Source organism: Crocodylus siamensis, chromosome 1 (genome assembly GCF_052110815.1).
Source record: "Crocodylus siamensis isolate JL-2025a chromosome 1, ASM5211081v1, whole genome shotgun sequence".
Taxonomy (NCBI): Eukaryota; Metazoa; Chordata; order Crocodylia; family Crocodylidae; genus Crocodylus; species Crocodylus siamensis.
In genome coordinates this window covers 77,892,998-77,915,078 of record NC_143395.1, presented here as the reverse complement: position 1 = coordinate 77,915,078, position 22,081 = coordinate 77,892,998, and the positions used below count along the sequence as shown (strand labels likewise).

General features: G+C 44.6%; 1 protein-coding gene across 1 annotated transcript in view; it reads right to left on the bottom strand.

The window, feature by feature from the left end:
• LOC149872951 (uncharacterized) overlaps positions 1-22,081 on the bottom strand; it is a 550,350-nt gene that overhangs the window by 389,168 nt on the left and 139,101 nt on the right. The window contains exons 6-7 of the mRNA XM_090037132.1: positions 19,944-20,072; positions 19,610-19,662 (exon numbers count right to left, since the gene is read on the bottom strand). Of these exons, the coding sequence (XP_089893258.1) occupies positions 19,980-20,072 (93 nt within the window). The 3' untranslated portion in view covers positions 19,610-19,662; positions 19,944-19,979. The remainder of the gene's footprint in view (positions 1-19,609; positions 19,663-19,943; positions 20,073-22,081) is intronic.

Genomic DNA, 22,081 nt, shown 5'->3' with positions numbered 1-22,081 from the left:
AGCTTAGGCAAAGTAAGTTAATGTTTGTATTATTTATATTTCTCTTTGGCAAAAAAGAATTTGTATTATGATTTTAAATATATTTAAAGCTAAAATTGCATAGACAGGAACATGAAAAAATAGAAACCAGTAGGTAATGTGCATACATATATAATTCTAAGTAGGCATTTCAGTAATGTAGTTAGTGAGACCTTGCATTAGTAAAGTATATATCTTGCTTTTATTAATACTAGTTTCATACTTGTATTCTTGTCACTCCCTCTATATTTCAGGATTTCACTTTTTTCTCAATATTTCCTTCCAAAGGCAGAAAAAATATAGCATATTATGAATGTAAAAAGTATATATGGAAAAAGACTAGAGATATGCAATAAAGGAATCTCTTATGGAAGAAATTGAAATGTGTCAATATTACCAGCTTTAAAGATCAATACCATTTTTAAAGCGTGCCTCAAAATAACAAGTCACTTGCTCTTAGGAGGTGCACATGCCTTTGATTTTGATAAGAGAGAGCTTGGAGATCTGGTATCAAATTGTCTGCTTTCAAAATTTCTTTAAAACGCTAAGAGAATATATGAAACATAAGTTAGGTTCTGTTGCTCTGAATTCATGGTCAGCAATCCCTTCCTCTGAGAGAAGGCCCACAGATTGCAGTGAGAGTACATGCAGAGCAAGCCATGACTTGAATGAGTAAGACTGATAGAATCTGGTCCCAACATTTTTTAACCAAAGTGTATGTCAACAAAGGAATTGAACAGGCATTCAGTTCTATCAGTGGAAATTTCTCATAGCAATGGGAGCAGAGCGAGGGAGCATTGGGCAGTGCCCCCAGCCTGTCCCCAGATGGGTATGGGTCTGGGTACAGGTCAGGGGGCAAGACAGGTTGCTCCTCTGCTCTGCTCCAATCACTGGAGCAGAAAAAGGGAGCAGGGGGCAACTCTTACTCATTCACTCCCCAGATCAGGGTCTGAGAGTACAGGGGCAAAGAGCAACTGCTCCACTCCCCTCCCAGACAGATCTGGGAGAGAACTAAAACAGTCAGCACAGTTTCCTCCTCCCCCACAACCTGGAGTCCTCAGCCTGAAGAAGAGGCAGGGTGCTTTGCTACTCCCCTTCTCCACTAGACGGGGATGGGACGGCCAAGCATTTATTCTTGTAAGAGAGTTGTTCTTGCAAGGGAGACACCTGGAAATCTTTCTGCTGGAGGGCCCGTATTTGAATGAATGCTTGTATGTTTCTAGTTTCTACCAGAAGAGCAGTGATTCTCCTGGGAGAAATCTAATGCCATTCTGTGACCAAATTCTTTCCTGATCATCCATACTGAAACAGAGAATGCAATCAGATTTAGAAGAAATTCCAGAGCAATCTCAAAATTCTGCTAGTAATACTGACCCAGAAACTACTTGGACAGTCACATGGACAGATAGGCAGGCAGGAAGGCAGATGTCATACTACGACACTAAACCACTTGAGCATATTGTTGCTATTTTGTCTTACGCTAAAAATGACCAATTTTAAAGAAACATACACACACATTCATACAAGAGAAAAAGGAGGAAAAATATAGAATTGATTCTTCTGTGATACATTTGAACCATTTTTGCACCTGCTGAAGAGAATGACCAGTCTAACACTACTGGATTATGTTATGATATACAGTATTCTCTCTCTCCCTCCCCCTGCCTCCCTGAAGGGAGACTGAAAGAACTATCCATTTTTCATGAGAGGTGGGGCCTCAAGAGACAAAGAGGCCATTCTGCTTCAAGAACAAATAACCAAAAAGTCTTAGGAATCTACAGTTAAGTTCAACAGCTCATTTGGAGATGCTGAATTTGACAAAATTATGATGGTGCTCCATCTGATAACAGCATCACTTCTGTTAGACAGTAGAAAGGTACAGCTGATGTACATACATGTAAGACGCACAGAAACAGCAATCATGAGAAAACAAAAAAAGAGAGAAAAACCTCAACCTCTAGGTCTGACAAAAGGAATATGCCCATACCAGTTCAGGTACAGCACTATAGTGAGTCTATTTTTACATGCCCGTTTAAATTCTGTAGCTTCCATAAATGCAGTTATCATTACCATTGTTGCCTTATCACTCTCAGTGATTGCTCTCTTTCAGTCAAGTACAAAGGCAGGCTGAATATAAATGTTTTGTCATAAAACTGCTATTCAAACAATAAAAAGGGTTATAATAGTACTAAAAAAATCACCCCCAGGGCTGCAGCACAGACTGGTAGTATGCATATTCAGGCAGCACAAAGCACTTCTAGTCACATACTTCCTACCCACAGGACCCTTCCACTGCATCTGTACTTAATATCAGCATGTGACTAAAAGTGATTGGAATATTTTCATGCTCAAGATGTCCAGAATATTTTGGCATCTGATTCAATATTAGGAATCGGTTTGGGCATTATTATAAATGATCATTGCATTTAGAAAATATCAGCTAATGTAACACTGAAATATGATCATTTTTAAGAAGAAAATTACTTGAATAAAATTACTGGGATACATATATTTTCCCCTTTAAGCTGAAAATGTTTTTTCTGGTATCAGCTCTGGCCATGTAGTGCCACCCAGGGGCCAGTTTCAATATGGTCTAATAATGCCATCTTGCCAAGGGGCTCACTGAAAGGCATTATGGAATTCACTCCCTCTCCACAGGTTTGGGCATTTCTGTTGCATTATGTTGGTGATTTTGGTGTCTTCCTATGGTATAAGAATAAGAGAGGTGGCATTGGGTGATGGGGGAGGAGTTGTGGATCACCAAAATTCAACAAACTAATTACACTAATAGAATGACAGCACTGCTATCACCATGGGGGGAAAATATTAAAAGGTGGAGTTTAAGACAAAAGGTTTATCAGGGCTGCATGCCCACTGCCCTGAGTAAATGTGCCTCCTTGCAACAATAAAGACAAATAAAGTACTAGAAAAGGATAAAGCAGGAGATTACAGACCTAGCTGTGGTTTGATAAATGGCACTCTACTTCACTCTGCTTATTGTGTACTTCATACCTCGCTCTTGAATATGGAAGAGAATTTTATTAAAGATTTAGCCACGGTGGTGGTGGTGACTGGCTCACAGTAATTTTCCTACAAAGTAGTTTAATCTATCACAGGGCAGACAGTGCACCTTCTTACCATGTATCATATCTGTCTATTGAGTAAGTGCTATCCAAATCCAATTTCTTTTCATTTTTGGAACCTGTGATGCATATTCAAGATACATTTTCTTTTTGTCTGTGGGCTAAATTAGGTGCTGTATAAGGTAAAAAAGCTCTAATAAAAAGAAATCTGGACTGTGCTGGGTACGTTTTTCAGTGAATTCTTTTTTCTTCTTCTTTTTTAAGGAAACATTATTGTCCTGATCCTACAAAATAATGGACACATATGGATGTCATGCCAACTCCTGACACCAAGACTGCACACATTTACCGATACAATTCCAATCCTCACAGCACTGTTTACATGTTGAACTTGCAAAGCTGTTGTAGTAAAGTTCCAGCTCTTAGATCAACTACTGCAAGTTTCAGAAAGCCCCAAAAGTCCAAAATCTTTTTAGTGCTTTATTTTATAACATTAAGTAATTCTGGAAAGACAGTTTCTGAGGGGTCAAGTGTAAATACCAGAATTCATCTACTAGGTCCCCTGACAAAACAGGATCATTATCTTCAGAATGTTTTTTTTTTAACTAATGATTTGTCTATTTTTATTGTAAATGATCCAATAAATTACTGGTATTCAATCCTCTAATTAGGGAAACTATTCATAGTAGTTTCATAGTTTCATAGTTTCTAGGGTCGGAAGACCTGAGCAGATCATCTAGTCCGACCCCCTGCCATGGCAGGAAAGAGTACTGGGGTCAAACGACCCCGGCAAGATGTGCATCTAACCTGCTCTTAAACACCCCCAGGGTAGGAGCCTGCACCACTTCTCTTGGAAGCTGGTTCCAGACCCTAGCCGCCCTGACCGTGAAGTAGCACCTCCTGATATCTAACCTAAACCTACCCTCTGTCAGCTTGTGACCGTTATTCCTGGTCACTCCTGGTGGTGCTCGGGGGAACAGGGACTCCCCCAATGCCTGATGATCCCCCCTGACTAGTTTATAACAGGCCACAAGATCCCCCCTCAGTCTTCACTTTTGGAGACTGAACAGGTTCAGGTCCTGTAGCCTCTCCTCATAGAGCCTGCCCTGCTGTCCCCTGATCATACGAGTGGCCCTCCTCTGGACCTTCTCCATGCTGTCCACAACCCTCTTGAAGTGCGGCACCCAGAACTGGACACAGTACTCCAACTGCGGCCTGACCAGTGCCGCATAGAGGGGGAGGATCACCTCTTTGGACCTACTGGAGATGCATCTGTGGATGCATGACAAGGTGCGGTTGGCCTTCCCGACTGCCTCCCCACACTGCCAGCCCACGTTCATCTTGGAGTCAATGATGACTCCAAGATCCTTTTATGCCTCTATACTGACAAGAAGGGAGTTCCCCAACCTGTAGGTATGGTGCCGGTTATTCCTCCCCAGGTGCATCACTTTGCACTTGTCTGTGTTGAATCCCATCCTATTCTCATCCGCCCACCCTTGTAACCTGTCCAGGTCTGATTGTAGCCTGTTGCATCCTTCCAGCGCACCCACATCCCCCCACATCTTAGTGTCATCAGCAAATTTGAACAGGGTGCTTTTTACTCCCTCGTCCAAATCACTGATGAAGATGTTGAACAGTGCGGGCCCGAGGACCGAGCCCTGCGGAACCCCACTGCCCACGTCCTTCCAGGTTGAGGACCCATCCACTACCACCCTCAGGTCCCCCATGACTACCACATCCTTAGCCTTCACGACCTCTGTGAGCTGACCCAAGAATTCCTGGTCAAGCTCTTCTCCCTGGTTGGGAGGTCTGTAGTAGACCCCCACCGTTAAGTCTCTTTCCCCTTGACTGCCTTGTACTGTAACCCAAAGCACTTCAGAGTGCCCCTCCCCTGACTCCTTGCTAATTGACGAGGATGTGTATTCCTCCTTAATACAGAGTGCCATGCCCTGACCTCTCTTTGTTATCCTGTCCCTCCTGTACAGCCTATAGCCCTTGACATTCACCGCCCAATCATGCGTTGCGTCCCACCACATTTCCGTAATCCTCACTATGTCCGGGCTGGTGTCAGCCAGCAGGAGGGTGAGTTCCTCCTGCTTGTTACCCATACTACAAGCATTTGTGTAGAGGCATTTGAGGCCTCCTGTGGATGTGTGTACTGCCCCCCTAGTCCCAGCGTTACCCTGGCCCCTATCTCTTACCTGTTTATTCGCTTCGCTCGTTGGGCTGGGCTGGGCTGTAGTTGTGGGTGCTGTTTGGTCTGGCAGTCTGATGTTTCCTCCGCCCTCATCTTCCCCTTCCCCTGATGAGCCTAGTTTAGTCTAATCATTTCTAATTGTAACCTGTATTTTCCCTGATGTGCATCTTCAACATTTTCTTGTTTCATTTAGTGCTCTTACATTTATTTACAGATATTTCCATGTCTTTACTGATAAAAAGGAGCAACGAGTTTGCCAGCCTAAGCAAAGGTCTATTCTCATGAAAAGGTATCACGAGATCTAATCCAAAATTATTTATTAGTCCTGAAGACCTATTGGTGCAGAACACATCTGTCCTTCCCTTGAGCAGGAAGCACATTAAATTCCACCACATGTACTTGTTCCCATTTAGTTTCTAGGATTAGTTCAAGACTTTGGGTTTGATCATTCATGGTTTGGGTCCTGTGTACCTCAGAGAAATTTTCCCTGTGATTTTTAACCCAGCAGTTGAGATCAGTTAATGTGTTCAGAGTCACAATTTGTTAGACACGAGTGCCATTGGCTCTAGAACATACCTTCCTCATACAGACTCATATAATACAAATTGCTTACCCTTCAGAGCTCAGGCAGGATAGTAGAACCTTGGGAAAAATCAATCCTTATTCTAGGATGGTGCTCTTTAAAGTACCTGAAGCTGTGGAGAGCAAAGACCTAAGTATTGCACAGGGGATTATTGAAAAGAGAAAATAGACCCAGGAAATAGTTAATGTTTTGGGGGAAGAAACACAGTTTACTACCTCTTTGATCACTAAACAATGTTAGGCATTTAATCAGAGTCGTAGAATCTGGTGCCTGAGTTCTAACTGCTCAGCGCTGCGTAATATGAGCATCACTCCAGTATAACCACTGGTTCTAACAAGCTCATGCCAAAACCCATGCAATCCCCACATGTTCCCTTCTCAGTCAAACATAACGATTATCAATCAATATTAACATACTATAGGATATCAAACAGTTATAACTATTCTATTAACTGACTAAAAATGTTTGATTAGTCTCCAAGTTGCCCTGAGCTGCCTCAGGCAGCACCAGAATTGTCTGACCATTGTCCATTTTGCCTGGGGCTTAGCTGCCTGCTATATCTGTCAGAGATCTTTTCTAGTAAACTGATTGACTACATGCCTTCCTCCTGGCCTTGGAAGAGGGACTAATTTGTTTCTCCATCATACATGTTTCTTTAAGGTGACAGTAAAATATGACCACAAGACTCTCTCTTGTGGCACTACTGTTGTTTAGCTATTGTTTTTCATCACGACGTCATTTCCATGCAGTGGCAACAGCTTCCAGGACCCCAAGACATGCTAAGTATTTTTGCTTTCCTTTCTATAATTTCATTTTCATCATGATTCTGACACTGGTTTCCAGCAGTGCATGCATTCACGTTTCCAGTTTTCTGTTCAATGAATTGACGGCATACTTCATTAGTTCTAACTATGTTTCTGAGTCTGGCTCCACATCGCTTCTAGTGGGTGCTTATTATTTTGGCACCATTTTCCACCAACTCAGTAAAGTAGGGATAACGGAAAATAGGGATTACATGTGTAAACCTGAATTTCACTGCAAACCATTGAAAGCCATAACCCAATAATTATAGTTTACTGTCAAAATAAAAAGCCTAAAAAAACTGACTTGATACATGCAATCACTTTAGCTGTTTTATTTTTTGTAAGATCTCGCAGGGAAGTGAGAGTAAGTCTAAGAAAAATACATAGTTTTTGTTTTGTTTTTACCAGTCAGTTAAAACAAATAAACAAAATCTATGCCTGATTCTGCTTCAGTGAATCATTTTTCCCTGTGTGACCAACATGGGGGTTTTTTTTCTTGAGTTGGCCTGTGTTTTTAGCATGTCAAAAATCTTAACAGCTTCCTCAGTGTCAATGTGTAGTCCCCCTTTTGCAATGCCAGTAAATGACTTATGATGACTTCAGGTAATCATGACCTCCTATAAAGAAAAGAATTTTTATACTCATAGATTATATTTTTATAGTTTCATAGTTAGTAGGGTCAGATGGGACCTGAGCAGATGATCAAGTCCGACCCCCTGCCATAGCAGGAAAGAGTACTGGGATCAAACGACCCCACCAAGGTGTTCATCTAGCCTCCTCTTAAAGACCCCCAGGGTAGGAGCCTGCACCACTTCTCTTGGAAGCTGGTTCCAGACCCTAGCCACCCTGACCGTGAAGTAGCGCCTCCTGATATCTAACCTAAACCTACCCTCTGCCAGCTTGTGACCATTATTCCTGGTCACTCCTGGTTGTGCACAGGGGAACAGGGACTCCCCCAATACCTGCTGGTCCCCTCTGACTAGTTTGTAAATGGCCACTAGATCCCCCCTCAGCCTTCTCTTGTGGAGACTGAACAGGTTCAGATCCCATAGCCTCTCCTCGTAGGGCCTGCCCTGCCGTCCCCAATCACGCGAGTGGCCCTCCTCTGGACCATGTTGTCCACATCCCTCCTGAAGTGCGGCGCCCAGAACTGGATGCAGTACTCCACCTGCAGCCTGGCCAGTGCCACATAGAGGGGGAGTATCACCACCTTGGATCTGCTTGAGAGGCATCGGTGGATGCCTGACAAGGTATGGTTGGCCTTCCTGATTGCATCCCCACACTGCCGGCCCATGTTCATCTTAGCATCAATGATGACTCCAAGATCCTTTTCTCCCTCTGTACTGATGAGAAGGGAGTTGCCCAGCCTGCAGATATGATGCTGGTTCATCACCTTGCACTTGTCGGTGTTGAATCCCATCCTAGTCTCATCTGCCCACCCCTGTAAACTGTCTAGGTCTGATTGCAGCCTATTCCTTCCTTCTAGCGTGCCCATATCACCCCACATCTTAGTGTTCTCAACAAATTTGAACAGGGTGCTTTTTATCCCCTCGTCCAAGTCACTGATGAAGAAGTTGAACAGTGCGGGCCTGAGGACCGTGACCTGCAGAACCCCACTGCCCACATCCCTCCAGGTCGAAAATGACCCATCCACTACCACTCTCTGGGTGCAGCCCTCCAGCCAGTTGGCGACCCATTTGACTGTGTAGGTGTCGACACTACAGTCTTCCAGTTTCTTAATGAGAACAGGGTGAAAGACAGTGTCAAAGGCCTTCTGAAAGTCCAGGAAGACTATGTCCACTGCTACCCCTGCATCTAAGGATTTGGTGATCTTGTCGTAGAAGGCCACCAGGTTGGTATGACAGGACCTGCCTCTAATAAACCTGTGTTGGTTGCCCCTAAGCATAATCTCCCCTGCTGGCCTGTCAAGGACATGTGCCAGAATAATTCTCTCAAAAATCTTACCCAGGATTGAGGTAAGACTAACTGGCCTATAGTTTTACCGGGTCCTCCTTCCTCCCCTTTTTGAAGATGGGAACCACACTGGCCCTCTTCCAGTCCTCTGGCACCACACCAGAGCACCACGAGTGCTGTGCCGGGGTCCCGCAATGACCTCAGCTAATTCCCTCAGTACTCTAGAGTGGAGATCATCTGGACCAGCTGACTTGAATACATCCAGTCCCTCCAGAAGTTCCCTAACTAGTTCCTCACTAACCCTTGGCCTAGGTGCACCTCCCCTATGGTCTAAGGGGGGCCCCAGAGTGGGGGCTGACTGTTCTGGTCCCTGCTCAGAAAAATGGAGGTAAAGAAGTCGTTAAATAGGTTAGCTTTGTCTTCTGGTGTGACGACCGAAATTTCCTAGCGTGTCTTGCAGGTGCCCCACGTTACCCGGAACCTTCTTTTTGCTCCCTATGTATTTAAAAAAGGATTTCTTGTTGTCCTTGATCTGGGAAACTAGTCCCAGTTCCACCTCCGCCTTGGCCTTCCTGACTGCCCACCTGCATCCCCGAACAACCGCAGTATAATCCTCCCTGGTGATGGCCCCTCCCTTCAATTGGGTGTGTGCCTCCCTTCTAGCTAGAAGACATTTCCTGAATGCTTTTGGTGAGCCATGGGGGCTTTTGCACCCTCCTGCCCCCTTTGATCTGTGTTGGGATTACTTCCCTTTGAGCTTGAAGGATCGTCTCCTTAAGGAGCAACCACTCTTCTTGGACACCTGGCTAAATTCTCCCCTATTAGGCTAGGAACAGACATTCAAAAAGCCTGGGCCTTAATTGATTTGATGTTTGCAGGTTAATCTAACCTGGCTAGCAGAGATGACCTGAGCAGGGTACAGGGCCCAAGACAAACCAGCCTGTGCAGTGCCCCACCCCCATGTGCCCCAGATAGAAAGAAGCCAGTGACAGATTTGGCAGCCAGGTGGGAAGGTGCCAAGCAACTGGATATGAAGCTGGTGGCGGCAGCGATGCTGAGTCATCACAGCCACTCTGCTCGGCTCTGCAGGGACCCCCAAAGTGCGGGCCCGGGGGTGGTTGACCCAATTCATCCCCTCTATCCCCCCAGAACAGCCTTGCTAGCTAGGCTAAATCAATTTTGTAACTGGACAGACATCCCAGAAATGCAGGCACATGCCTGCAGTGGCTCTGGCTAGAAGCTGGGGGATGCTAAAGCAGTCCTTCCTTCATTCCACAGCATGGAGTCCAGGGAATTGATAACAGTGTTTATCATCCAATTAAGAAAACAACAGAGGGACATTACCAGCTACTTGTTGATTCTGCCTCTTGATTCATCACAGACAGTAGCCAGCATGTGTTCTGCTAATACACAGTGGAGCTGTGTGAAATTTTGGGGGCCATTTCATTTAATTTCAGATTCAGATGTTTCCATCACTGAAACATCCAAATCCAAAACAAAATGCAAGGCTCCAGAACAGCTCTGAAATGAAGCAGACCCATCCAAATCATTTCCAAAACATTTCAGAAATGTTTTGGAAATAATTCTGATGTTTCAGACTGTTTTGGATGTTTGGGGCTGTTTCAGAGGCAGGCTTGCATGAAAAGACAAACTAAGAAGAGGGAGGGAGATGTGGGGGTGGAGGAAGGACTCGCTCTGATATTGACATCTGTAGCTGGCCAGTGACAATGATCTGTTCCTGAGGTTCCTTCCAATCCCAGTGCTCTGGGGGAGGGATGGAGAAGCACCATAAAAGGCTGTTTATGAACTGCTCTCTGCCATTTTGCAGCTGCATCTGTGTCTTTGTAGCAGCAGAAGCAGCAGCAGAAAGCAGCATCTGTAAGTTTGCTGCTTGGTAGTGCCTTCCTACCAAGTTGTAGCCAACTATTTACACTTGCCTACCCTTTCTATTGTTATCCCTTATGACCCTTTCTTCCCCAAAAATCCTGTTATTCGTTGTTCTTCTTTATTTTTCCTCCCCCCAAAAAAGAAAGCAGTGCTTTGCCTGGCAGTGTCTCATCACTGTGCACTGCAGGAAAGTACTACGCATACATTACACACACACATTTTTTTCATATGAAAAATATGACATGAAATGTGCTGGAAAGGCAGGTGCCAGGTCTTCTGGCAGGACAGGCAGAGGGGGCATAAGGATAACTTTAAGTTCTCCCTCCCCCAAACTTAGATGCACCCTCTTTCCTAACATTAGCAAGACATGAGGCTTCCGGTGCTAGTGGCAGCAAGGAGGTGGAACCAGTGCCTGCACCTGCACCCCCTCCAATAACACCAGCTATATTAATAACCCCCAGCACCACCAGCATGACAAGCAGCACCAGCATGACAGTCTCCTCCACCCCATTTCAGTGCCCAGCCTAAGCCTTCCAGTGCCAGAGGAGGAGCTGGAACTGGAATCAGAGAACCTGAGTGCCCTAGCAAAAGAAATTCTAAGGACCAAGGAGGAATCTAAGTTTGTGCTCCACTCCCTTCCAAGTTCCCCTAGATCCAGGTCTCCTTCCCCAGAAGGCAGCTCAGAGGAGGTTGAGGTTGTGGAGGCAAGTGGCTAAGCAGAGTCAGCTCCTCCTGTTCTTGTGCCTCTGCCTGCTGAGAAGGGGGATCAGGCAGGATTCGCACCTGCACGCCAAAAGTGAGGTGGTAGTTTAGACTGGGATAATTTTGAGCTGGCAGATGATCCCACATATGCTATCTCCCTGTACTGCCAATGTAAGGCAAGCCAGGGCAAGGAGGTGAAACATTTCAGCACCACAGGGATGCTGATGCATCTCAGAAAGCAGCACCCCCTTGCCCTTGCCCTTGCTCCTCCTCAGCCTGGCACCAGTGGGAGCATGCCCAAAAAGAAGTCCCCCTCTTGGTCCAAAGCCCCCATCCCCAAGAAGTAGTGGTAGACCACCCTGGAACAGTGGGGCTAAGGTGGACAGAAAGGGAGGCACATTGCAAAGGTGAGCAAGATCACCCAGACCATTGAGAAGATGCTTGCTCTGGATGGCCAGCCCTTCTCCCTAATTGAATGGCCAGGGTTCAGGTGGCTCATGGCGCTCATGGCCCCATCCTACCAAGTGTCCACATGCACCACCATCAGCAGGATGGTGGTGCCCTCCCTGTATGAGGCATGCAGGGAGAATTTGAGGGAGGAGCCATGCAAGGCAGGTCTGCAGGTGGCCTTGCACTTCACCTCACGCATCTGGAGCAGCCAGGGTAGAGATCATGCCTACCTTCCCCTCACAAGGCACTGGTGCTATCAGTCAGGCCATTGGTGGGCTCTCCTTCAAGCCAAGGTGATGGATAAGTCCCATACAGCAATGGAGATCATGGTGGCCATAAATTGCATGGTGCAGGGGTGGGTCATTGGGCAGGGCAAGGTCACCCAGGATTTATGGTCACCGACAACGGGGCCAATATGATCAAGGCAGTCCATGACACCAACTTTGTGGGCATCCACTGTGTGGCAGACAAGTTCCACCTCATAGTCAGAGACACCTTGGAGAGGGACAGGGCTGCTGATAATGGTATCATCACAACCAGCCAGCTCATTTCAAAATGAAGGAAGGTGGTGGGCTACTTCTACCAGAGCATCAAGAGGGGCAAGATGCTATGGGACAAACAGGCAAAGTTGAACATCCTGTAGCACAAAATCATTCAGGATGTGGAGACTTGGTGGAACTCCACATACATCATACTGGAAAGGCTGGTGGAGCAATAGAACACCATCCATGAGATGGCCTCAGTCAGGAAGAGTGGGATCAGCAGCCTGCTTAAGAAAACAGAGTGGGATACCATCTCCCAGGTTTTGGTGGTCCTCAAGCCATTCCATAAGACCACCAAGACCATCAGCACTAGTGATGCCCTCCTTAGCTAGGTGATCCCTATAGTGAGGGAACTTGAGAAACAAATGGAGAAGTTCCAGAGGACTGATGTTTCTAGCTGGGGTAAGCTGCTGTCACCAGAGGTGCAGGCACTGGTGAAGCAACTGATAGAAGGCATCAAGAAATGGATGGATCCATTGCAGTCCAGTACAGTCCACGTGCTGGCAGCCATGTGCAACCCGAAAGTGAAGGGGAGCTTATGCAGCAGAAAAACTCTGGATCACTGGACGGAGGTGCTGGTGAACAGAGTCTGGGAGGCAGAAGGGCACAGAAAGAGAGATGTGGAAGAGGGGGATCCACTTTCCCATGCCAACACTCCCAGCAGCAGCCAGTCTCCTCCATGACAGCTGCTGCCAATGTGGGCCAAGGGCATGACTTTGATGGTTGGGTCCAGAGGCACCAGCCCCAGCCTCGGTCAGGTAGCGTGGAGGCCTCTGTGGCTACCTATCTCAGCAAGGACATGCAGCCACTGGACTGTGATCCCTTGGCCTGTTGGGCAACCCACAGCCAGATGTGGCAGGATCTGGCCACAGTTACCCAGGAACACCTGTCCTGTCCACCAACCAGTGTTCCAAGTGAGAAAGTGTTCAGCATAGCTGGGGCTGCACAGCACTGCTGCGCACCTTCTTGGATCCTAGTTTGGTGGACCAGCTGGTGTTCCTCAAGGTGAACCTCCCACTGCTCGGGTTCTCTGAGTGCCACATGCAGATGGAGTGAGTGCTACCCTCCTCTCTCTGTCTGCACCTATTTCCTTTTTTATCTTTTTTAAACCATTTAAAGCCCTGCTCTCAGAGCTAGAGGTGGCACTCACTGCATCACCAGCCAGTAGAGGAAGAACATCTCCCAGTTGAACTCCCATGCCAGGACAAACTTGGAGGTATGGACTGGGGCTATGGGGAAGAAGAAGGCCCCAGGTCCTAGGCATGACCTAAAACTGCACCCTACCAGGCTTCGGAAGCCTGGTGGGACTATTGGTGGTACGGCAGCCCCCAAGAAATGGCAGGACCGAGGAACTTCCTTGTGAAAGGCGGGTAAGAGATGCATTATAACCTCCAGCCACCACATGCACACACCGTCCTGGCTAGGGAAAGCCAAGACCTGTAAGATCTTTGAGAGGCCTGAGGCTTGCTGGTTATAGTGGAGTTGTGAGGGTCCAGGTAAGCTTAGCTGCCTGGGTTGCCATCTGTGAGGCATGGGCTTTGGGATTTAAAACCCTTCATCAGGCTGAGGAAGCATCTGCAGTTTCTGTGTGTGCTTTTCCTGAATGGAAGGAATAGTAAAGAAGCCAGAGGCTGTCATGCAATGCAGGCAAGAAAGGCAGCCAGTGAAATGTAAATTGAGGTGCCAGGGAGTAAGAGACAGGCTGGGAGGGTGGGGCAGGAGTGGAAGGGGGATAACAGGTAAAAGTGGGGAAGTACCTGCTACTTGGGAAGTCAGATGTCAGGCAAGTTGTAGTGTGTCATAAATCCAATGTCTATATTGAGTCCATGAGTTTTTGAATCTAGGAGGTTTGATGAAGTGAAGTTCACAGGGCCATCTGTGAAAAGTGGTTTTTAAATTCCCTTTGAGGATCAGGACTGAGAGACTGGAGACAGTGGTTTTCTTACGAGAAATGTGCCCACACAGGTAGTCGGGTATTTTTGTCTGTAATAGATTCTGGTGTACAGTTTGTGGGGGTACTGGAGATATGTTGGCAGGTTTTGCATTTCTTGTCATGGCATGGTCTGGATCCATTTGGTGGGGTGGGGTCCTCAGTGTGCAGAGATGGGGAAGCACTGCCTGCTTCCTCATCTCCCCATGCCACTCTCCAGCTGACCAGCGCATAGGATGCCTCAGCATGAGGGCTAGTTAGCCCCTGCTGAGGCACCCTGTGCCCCAGCCAGCCCCCACCCCTCCCTCCTGCAGCTCATGGAGCAGTGGACCAATGTATCCTGCTGCAAAATACACAGGCAGGGGCGTGCACTGCAGCACAAAGTAGTGGCACAAATTTTTGCCACTACTATTTGTGCTACTGCAAAGGCATACCCCTGGCCACAGAGTAAAAACTGGTTAATCTGTCCTGGGATAACTCATTACTGTGGTCTTACTAGTCAATGCACTGAATCCCTGCCAGAGTCCCGTTGATTTGTACACAAAATGTTTGGCTAATTCATCACTTCCAAATGTACGCATATAGTAAACCACAATGGAATTGCTCTTGATAATTAATTGGCTTGAAAGGTACCGACCTATGCTGTCTACAGCACTGGTCGAGCCAGCTGATGCTGACAAAACATGAGATACTCTTTAGCTTTTTTTTACTTAACAAAGGATAGATGACCAGCTATTCCATTTTGTAGAATTGTATCCTCTGTTATGGTGATAAGTATATAAAAAACCCTTTGACTAAAAATTTACTTCATAATCATGTAATTCTTATAATGCAAGTTCTCAGATGTTTTGTAATAGAGAGAGGTAGTTATCCATGTTAGTCTGAAGTCAAGCAGAAGGCAGGGCAGGCTGATACTGTATACACTAACTGGTTCACAGGCAGAAACTTGTGTAGGCAACATTATCTGACAAAGTAGTCTGTCACTTACGAAAGCTTAGTCTGTTGCCTATGAAAGCTTTTGGCCGTCTAAACCAAAAGCTCTAAGTCTCTAAGGGGAGCCCTGCCCTGCCTTCTTTTTGTAAAAAGAAATTATATATTAAGCATTATACCCATAATCGTTTGCATTTACTGAACCAGAATGCATACAATTAGTACTCAGAATTTTTGTAATATATATTTGCTACATATTTGTTATAAAATATCAAAAATCACATGACACACAAAATTCATCTCATGCAAAGTTGAAAAGGGCTCACTTTTCAATTAGACAGAGGGCAGGGCAGAGTGGCACCTTATAGACTACCTAATTCAGCGAGGCATGAGCTTTCATAAGCAAAAGCATGCTTCATCAAATGTGTCTGCCTAGCGTCAGACTAACACAGCTTACACTTTGCTCTACCGATAATTAGTCACTCATAAATAATGAGCTTCAATACCAATCTTCTTGAAATGACAAATTAACCAGATTTTACTGTATAATCAAGAGCTGCTGCAGACTCATTCCTTCAGTCCTACTTTGAAAATCCAGTATTTGGGATGTAGAGCAACATAAGAATGCGGCAGAAATGCTGCAGGTTAGGACTGAATAGTGTTCATCGAGATTTGCTGAAAAAAATCATAAAGGACTTGCCATCACTATATACTTAGCTAAAAAGGGCACAACTGGCCCTTTTTATAGTCACCTTGTATTTTGAATCAGATCATGGCTAAAATTGTTCTAACAATGTAAACAGAACAACAATGGTCAAAAACACAATTACGTCAACTTAGTAGGAATTTTTTGGCCGTTTGATTTGCAGGCTCTTTGGAACCGCTAAGTTAAGTGCTTTAGCAAGACGGCAAACCTTCAAATCTATTAAGAAACATAATTAACTTTAGAAATGTCATGGAGTGGTTGTGTGGTTCTGACCTATAACAAAACAAATGCAAAAAACTTGAGATAAATACAAACTTTACCTTTTCTCTTACTTTTTTTTTGTTTCACACACAGGGACTGGTCTTTTGCCACAGACTTTCCTGTAACCTTTTGATTTTAATTTGTTTTGGCAACTGAGCAGCCAAGCGGCTAGTGCACACCTGCAGCTGACTGTTTGCACCTGTGCCAGTCTTCAAAGCCCCTCTTGCCAGGCTGTCTGGGGACAAATTCCTAAGGCCAGGTCATTGTAGGAAAAAGCAGGATGAGCTAGCCTAGAACATTATTTAAGGCTAAGGGCCATAGTTCTGCAGATACCTGCTAATTCTAAGAATCAACTTCTGCGTCCTTTGAGGCAACAAGAACCTAATATTCGAATCCTTTAATGATGACAGGCTTTGACACTTTGCTTCCTTTTATGGATATTTCTACATATTAAAGATCTGTGGAGGCTTTTCATATGACATGGATTTCTTACAAGCTTCCCATTTTTCTCTGTATTGTAAACCATATTATGATTAAGGGGCTATTCAATTCACAATTTTGCAGATTTTGCAGAAAATGCAAAATCCGGGATTGTCCAGGAAATCAACTTAGAAAAATTAATAAAAATAAAATATTGGCTCCCCAGTGGGCACCAGTGATCCTCACTGCAGCAGCCTGGCCTCGCAACCTGCCCAGGGTGGGGAAAGGCACCATCTGGCTGCACTGCTCCAAGGGCAGCAGACACGATGCAAGCCACCCACTCATCCCTCCTCCCCGCTGGGGCCTCTTCACCAATCCATGCTGTGGAAGCAGGGCTGACGAAGCAGATATGGGAAATAGCCACAAAATTCTCTTTATTCTGTAAGCAACCCATGAAAATTGCTTAGTGTCACCGTGATATAAGCAGGTCCTTAATTATGACTGTAAAAAAGTACATGCGGGTGCCACCATAACAATGAGGAGATCTTTAAAAACAGCAATCGATTTGCATTAGTTAATTATTCTCATTTATACAGTGTCTTTCATGCTATTAAGAAATCCTGAAGTTCTTTGTGGACTGAGTCTGAGGAAACTTTAAGGAGGTGCATGTTATATTTACATCCCCTTCAGAGTTCCCTGCTAGGGTTGCTACAGATAAATAAGACCCTACAACCAAAAAAAAGATCAAAAGCGGATGAAAGCTGAAAGCACATGTGAGTTATTTAAGGATCTACAATATACCAACAAAGGAGTTCAATTATTTCCCAGTTTGTTAAGCATTGGCTAGGAAGAAAGGAGTAAATATATTGGGTTATACCTGGCTGAATGGTTGCTGACTCTTGTCCCTTCCCATTACATGTTACCATAAAAGATAAGTCAACCTTTCCCAGAGCCAGTAAGCTGTGAGACTATGTTTATAACATGTGCTCTGAGCAGTATATTTACCAGCCACAAAAACAGTAAGAAATGGCTGATGATGATGATTATATCACCCAATAAAAACTAGGAAGGATTCCCTCCCTACTTTAGGCTCATTAAGGAGGTGAATAAGGAAATTACCTCTTCCACCTAGGTATTCAATGATATGAGCATTATCTGGAAACATCATGGTTTCATTAATATCTGTCACAATGTTAGCAATATATTAGAATTGGCCTCCCGCCAATATACCAGGTTCAAATACCCCAAACTCTGGGGAAGACAAGATTCATGTTTTTCAAATCAGGCCCATCCCCCCATGTTATGAATCATAGTTTATCATTGAGGAATTTTCCTGTTCTTCTTTTGGTGTCAGCGATCTAGGATTATTTTTTCACATGACTCATGGCTAATGATGTATTTTTCTCTGTTAAATTACAGAAGGCATAAGTACAATGAAAGTAAGGAAAATGGGTTATTTATGTTACTGTATGACATAAATATTTGGCCAAAAGTGCTTCTCTCGATCAATATTTTAATAAATCAAGGAAGTTTTAATGCCTATATCTTGCTCTCATTACATGCCATTGTCTTTTAAGTGATCTTTTCATAAGCTATCAGTTCCACAAACTCTATACCATCTTTACAACATGAGGGGAAAAATATCCTTTTGATTACACAAACCAAACCCAGAATACTATGAGGTTTTTTTTATTTTCATCCTCCACAATGAACTGCAATTGTTCTGTATTGCAGCAGCAAAGATATCCTGCCCATCAGCAAAATACAGTAAAAGGCCTGACATTTTATCATGTGTATTTATTATTTTCTATAATGCCCTTATACTTTGGGGTTCTGGTCCATACCAGCCAATCCTGCTATCCTGGTAATAAGTAATAATGTGCCACAAAACGTTAAAACCAACTGGCCAAGCTATAATTCATATTCATATTACCTGAAGTAACCCGTTATGTCTAGCAAGATTAATATAAGAGCCATGTACAGTGATTGTACTTTTACCAGTATAAGTGATCGGAACCTGTAACAAAACAGTTCAGGACTCAGATTTGGCTTTGGGCTTTTTGAATGTCTGTACCTAGCCAAGAGGTGTATTACTGTTATCTTTAAGTTATAGACATTTGTTTTCTTCTACATAACCAGTTTTTAAGAAACTCCAGAATGAACAATACTGAACCTCTTGCAGCCTAAGGATGCATACAGACACTATTTAGATTGCCCTAGCAAAGCTTAGAGTGAAATTAGGTGGTCAGGTGTATAAGTATTCACAGGGCTTTGGTCAGCCTGAACTGGCACACTTGATCTGAAGGTAATTCTCATCAGAACTAACTCTAGATTGGCGTGGTTTAACCCAGCCTGAAAAATGCTTGCCTGGGTCCCCAGCATAGGCCTGGGGATAAGTAAGCCCAGCTTCTCCTCCACAGCCCCAGAGATGTGCTGTTTTTACCCCAATACTGACCAAGCTATTTTCCACCCCTTCCCCCAACCAGCACACCCCTGGACCAGGCAGCCTTCCCCATGGACCCATCAGCCCTGCCATCCTACCAGCCACTCAGATGTTTTTGGTTCAGGTATTCACAGCTGTTCAAGATCTGGGTGTCTAATTCCCACTGGATCTGTGCATTCAAATCAAGTCATCTAAGCAGCTTCGAATATGTCAATTAAATGTCAATATAAAACAAAAACTATTTTTGGAGACCCTACAACAGCAAAAACTGTGCTCGCTCAAATACAAGTGAAATGATTAGAAATTTTTGAAAATTCACTCTAAAAATATGTTTGCGCTACTACATAAATAATACTTTAAAAATATCTTTAAGAAAAAGGTGAGAGTCTTTAAAGATCTGGTTAATTCGGTATGTTTCATGTGTAGTACAGTACAGTAAAGCTTGATCTTCTGTGGTGAATTATCAAAGATGACACAGACCTCTCAGATCAGCAAAAATCAAATAAATGCTCATATTCTCAAGAGCCTTTTGTTGTGAAACTGAAAAAAACCCACATTGGCACACAGGTGCAGTTGCTCCATCACTTTCCTGATATCACACAGTTGTGCCTTCAATGATTACAAATATAGTCTCAGGCTTAGTACAAAGAGGAAATCCACATTCTCTAGTCAGGAAAATAAAATGAATCTAACAAAAACAACCAAACCCATATTCAAATGGAACAAAATCAACTACATACCATCCATTCAGATCATTCTGTTTAGATTCCCAGCCTGTGGCATCATATGTATTCTGTCAAGTGTGGCATAAGAAAACATTTAAAAAAAACCTTTTAATTACCTTGAACTTAAATCTTTCTGTGGGAGGGATATGTTGTAGTGGGTGCATTGGACTGAAAATTAAACTACAGGTTTCCCTCACTTTGTGCTGTACATGCATTCCTAGAGAATAGTACATAACTCAAATTCACACAAAGGGAACCCACTTTACAATAGGGATACATTCCAAAACCCTGACTGTACTGACCCCAAGACCCATTTCTACCACTTTTACAAGACAATTTTGGTACTCACCAACAGTACACACAAGCACAGGATAGTGGTGAATGTCTAGTTGGTGTGAAGAGAGGGTAGTGAAGGGTCTTCAGCATCAGACTCCACATCACTGGAGGACCAGGGAGTAGGAGATAAGCTAGCGGGATCCTTAGAAGCCATAATGGGAATGGTAACTACAGAAACACATGTCACAGACAACAAGCAAGGAACACAGATCCATACAGGAGACTACATTTTGATGTGCGTCACTCCCACAATGCACCACACAAAGGAGCTGACTGCAGGCTTCCACCACACTGATTGCATATGTGTGAATTTACCTCGCATGTAACAAATTTTTGGTATAAAAAGGGTTAATCAACAAGAGCAAATCCGTTCATACAGAACCTACATAAAGCGAGGGAAACCTGTACTGAGTTCTGCAGCTACTAATTTGCTGTGTCTTTAAGCAAGTCTCTTGTCTTTGCCTTTCATTGTGTATAAGTATCCTTAACTGCCTTATCAAGATAATATAAAAAGTCATAGCTGTTCAGGCCAGGATTTTAGAATCTCAGATAAAATAAATGTAAGATAGAAAGTGTGCTCCAGCAGTGCCTGGGACTTAGAAGACCTGGGTTCAGACCTCTGCCTCAGGTTTCCTATATGACCTTAGTTAAGCTACTTAGGGTACAGACAGGTATAACAACTGTATTGCTCTCAAAAGATACTGATGCAAACTGTTATGTTGCATCTATTATATCTGCAAGATTCTGTAGCAATACAAGTATTACAGAATTGCTCCAACTTTAACCCTGCTTCATTCAGTGTCAAGGGCAGATCATTTTTAACACTATGGCTAAGTATAGACAGTCAAAAAACCTGAGTCTGAACTGATTCAGTCTTCACAGGTTAGTCTTAAACTGTGTGGATTGAACCAATAAGCAAGTGAATAGACATTCACTTTTGATTCCAAAAATGCATCCACATGTCTGCAGTGGCTCACACCAGAAGCCATAGCATGCCCCGCTGTTTCACTGAAGCAGACAGCTTGGGCCAAGGCTAGCCTGTCCACTCGGCAAGTTGAGGTTTGCAGGGGAGGAACAATGCATCTTGGGATGCTGGAGGGCTGTGTGTTAACTTGAGTCTTGAGTCTGGGACAGAAGTTCAATAAACTGATTTAACTTAAATCAGTTAAGTTTAATATAACAGCCATCCGGATTTATCTTAAACTTGCTTCAGCTGTATGGAAAGTGGGTTATGTGCACTGAAATTCTGTTGTGTTACAGTTTTGAACTGGTTTCTGATCACTTATACTGGTTTACGTGTAATTTCTGTCCCTATTCTATAGGTCGGGGGGGCAATTATTTTGGCTGAAGGGCCACTGGAGTTTTGGTGGGCTGTCAAGGGCCACATGGGTAGCCCCACCCTTTGACAGGTGTCCAGCCCCCTGGTCGCCATCTAGGGACTGGAAGCCCTGCCCCTAATCCCTGACATTTGTCACCAGAAGTCCCTCCCCTTGCCCCCGAAAGTACTCTTTTTTGGGGGGTTGCCATCTTGGAACTGAACCCCCCCCCACAAATCATATACTAAAAGTCAAACATCTTCTATCATGTATTTTAATTTTATTTCAAAAAATATTTTTGTCCTGATGTGTTTCCATAGTATATTTAGAGGCAATTGTATAATAACTTTAAAATAAAGTCTTACTCTTGCATATTGTGTGTGGGGGAGGTGTGGGGGAGTGTGCAACGTGTGGTTGGGGGGGTGGATGGGTGTGGGGGGGCTTGTGAGGAGGTGTGGCTGTGTGTGCGGGGGTGTATGGTATGTTGCAGGGTGTGTGTATATGTAGGGGGTTAGGAAAGGGTGTGGGTGTGTGGGGTTTGTGGGGTGTGAGGGAAGGTGGGAAGTGTGAGAACTCTCCCACACACTCCCTGCTATGGTGCACAGTCCTTGCTGACAGCAGCAGCAGCAGGTGGCAGGCCTTCAGGGTGCTCATCGTCCATGCAGGCAGAGCCACACAACAGTGCATGGCTCCAGCCACATGGTGGCAAGGAGCAGAACCAGGTAAGCCCACCTATATGGTGCCAGGCTCTCCCCAACTCACATGCAGCTCCTAGGACTCATGTGCCACCAGAGGGAAGCCCTGAGCAATGGACTGGCCCCACTCTGTGCCACCA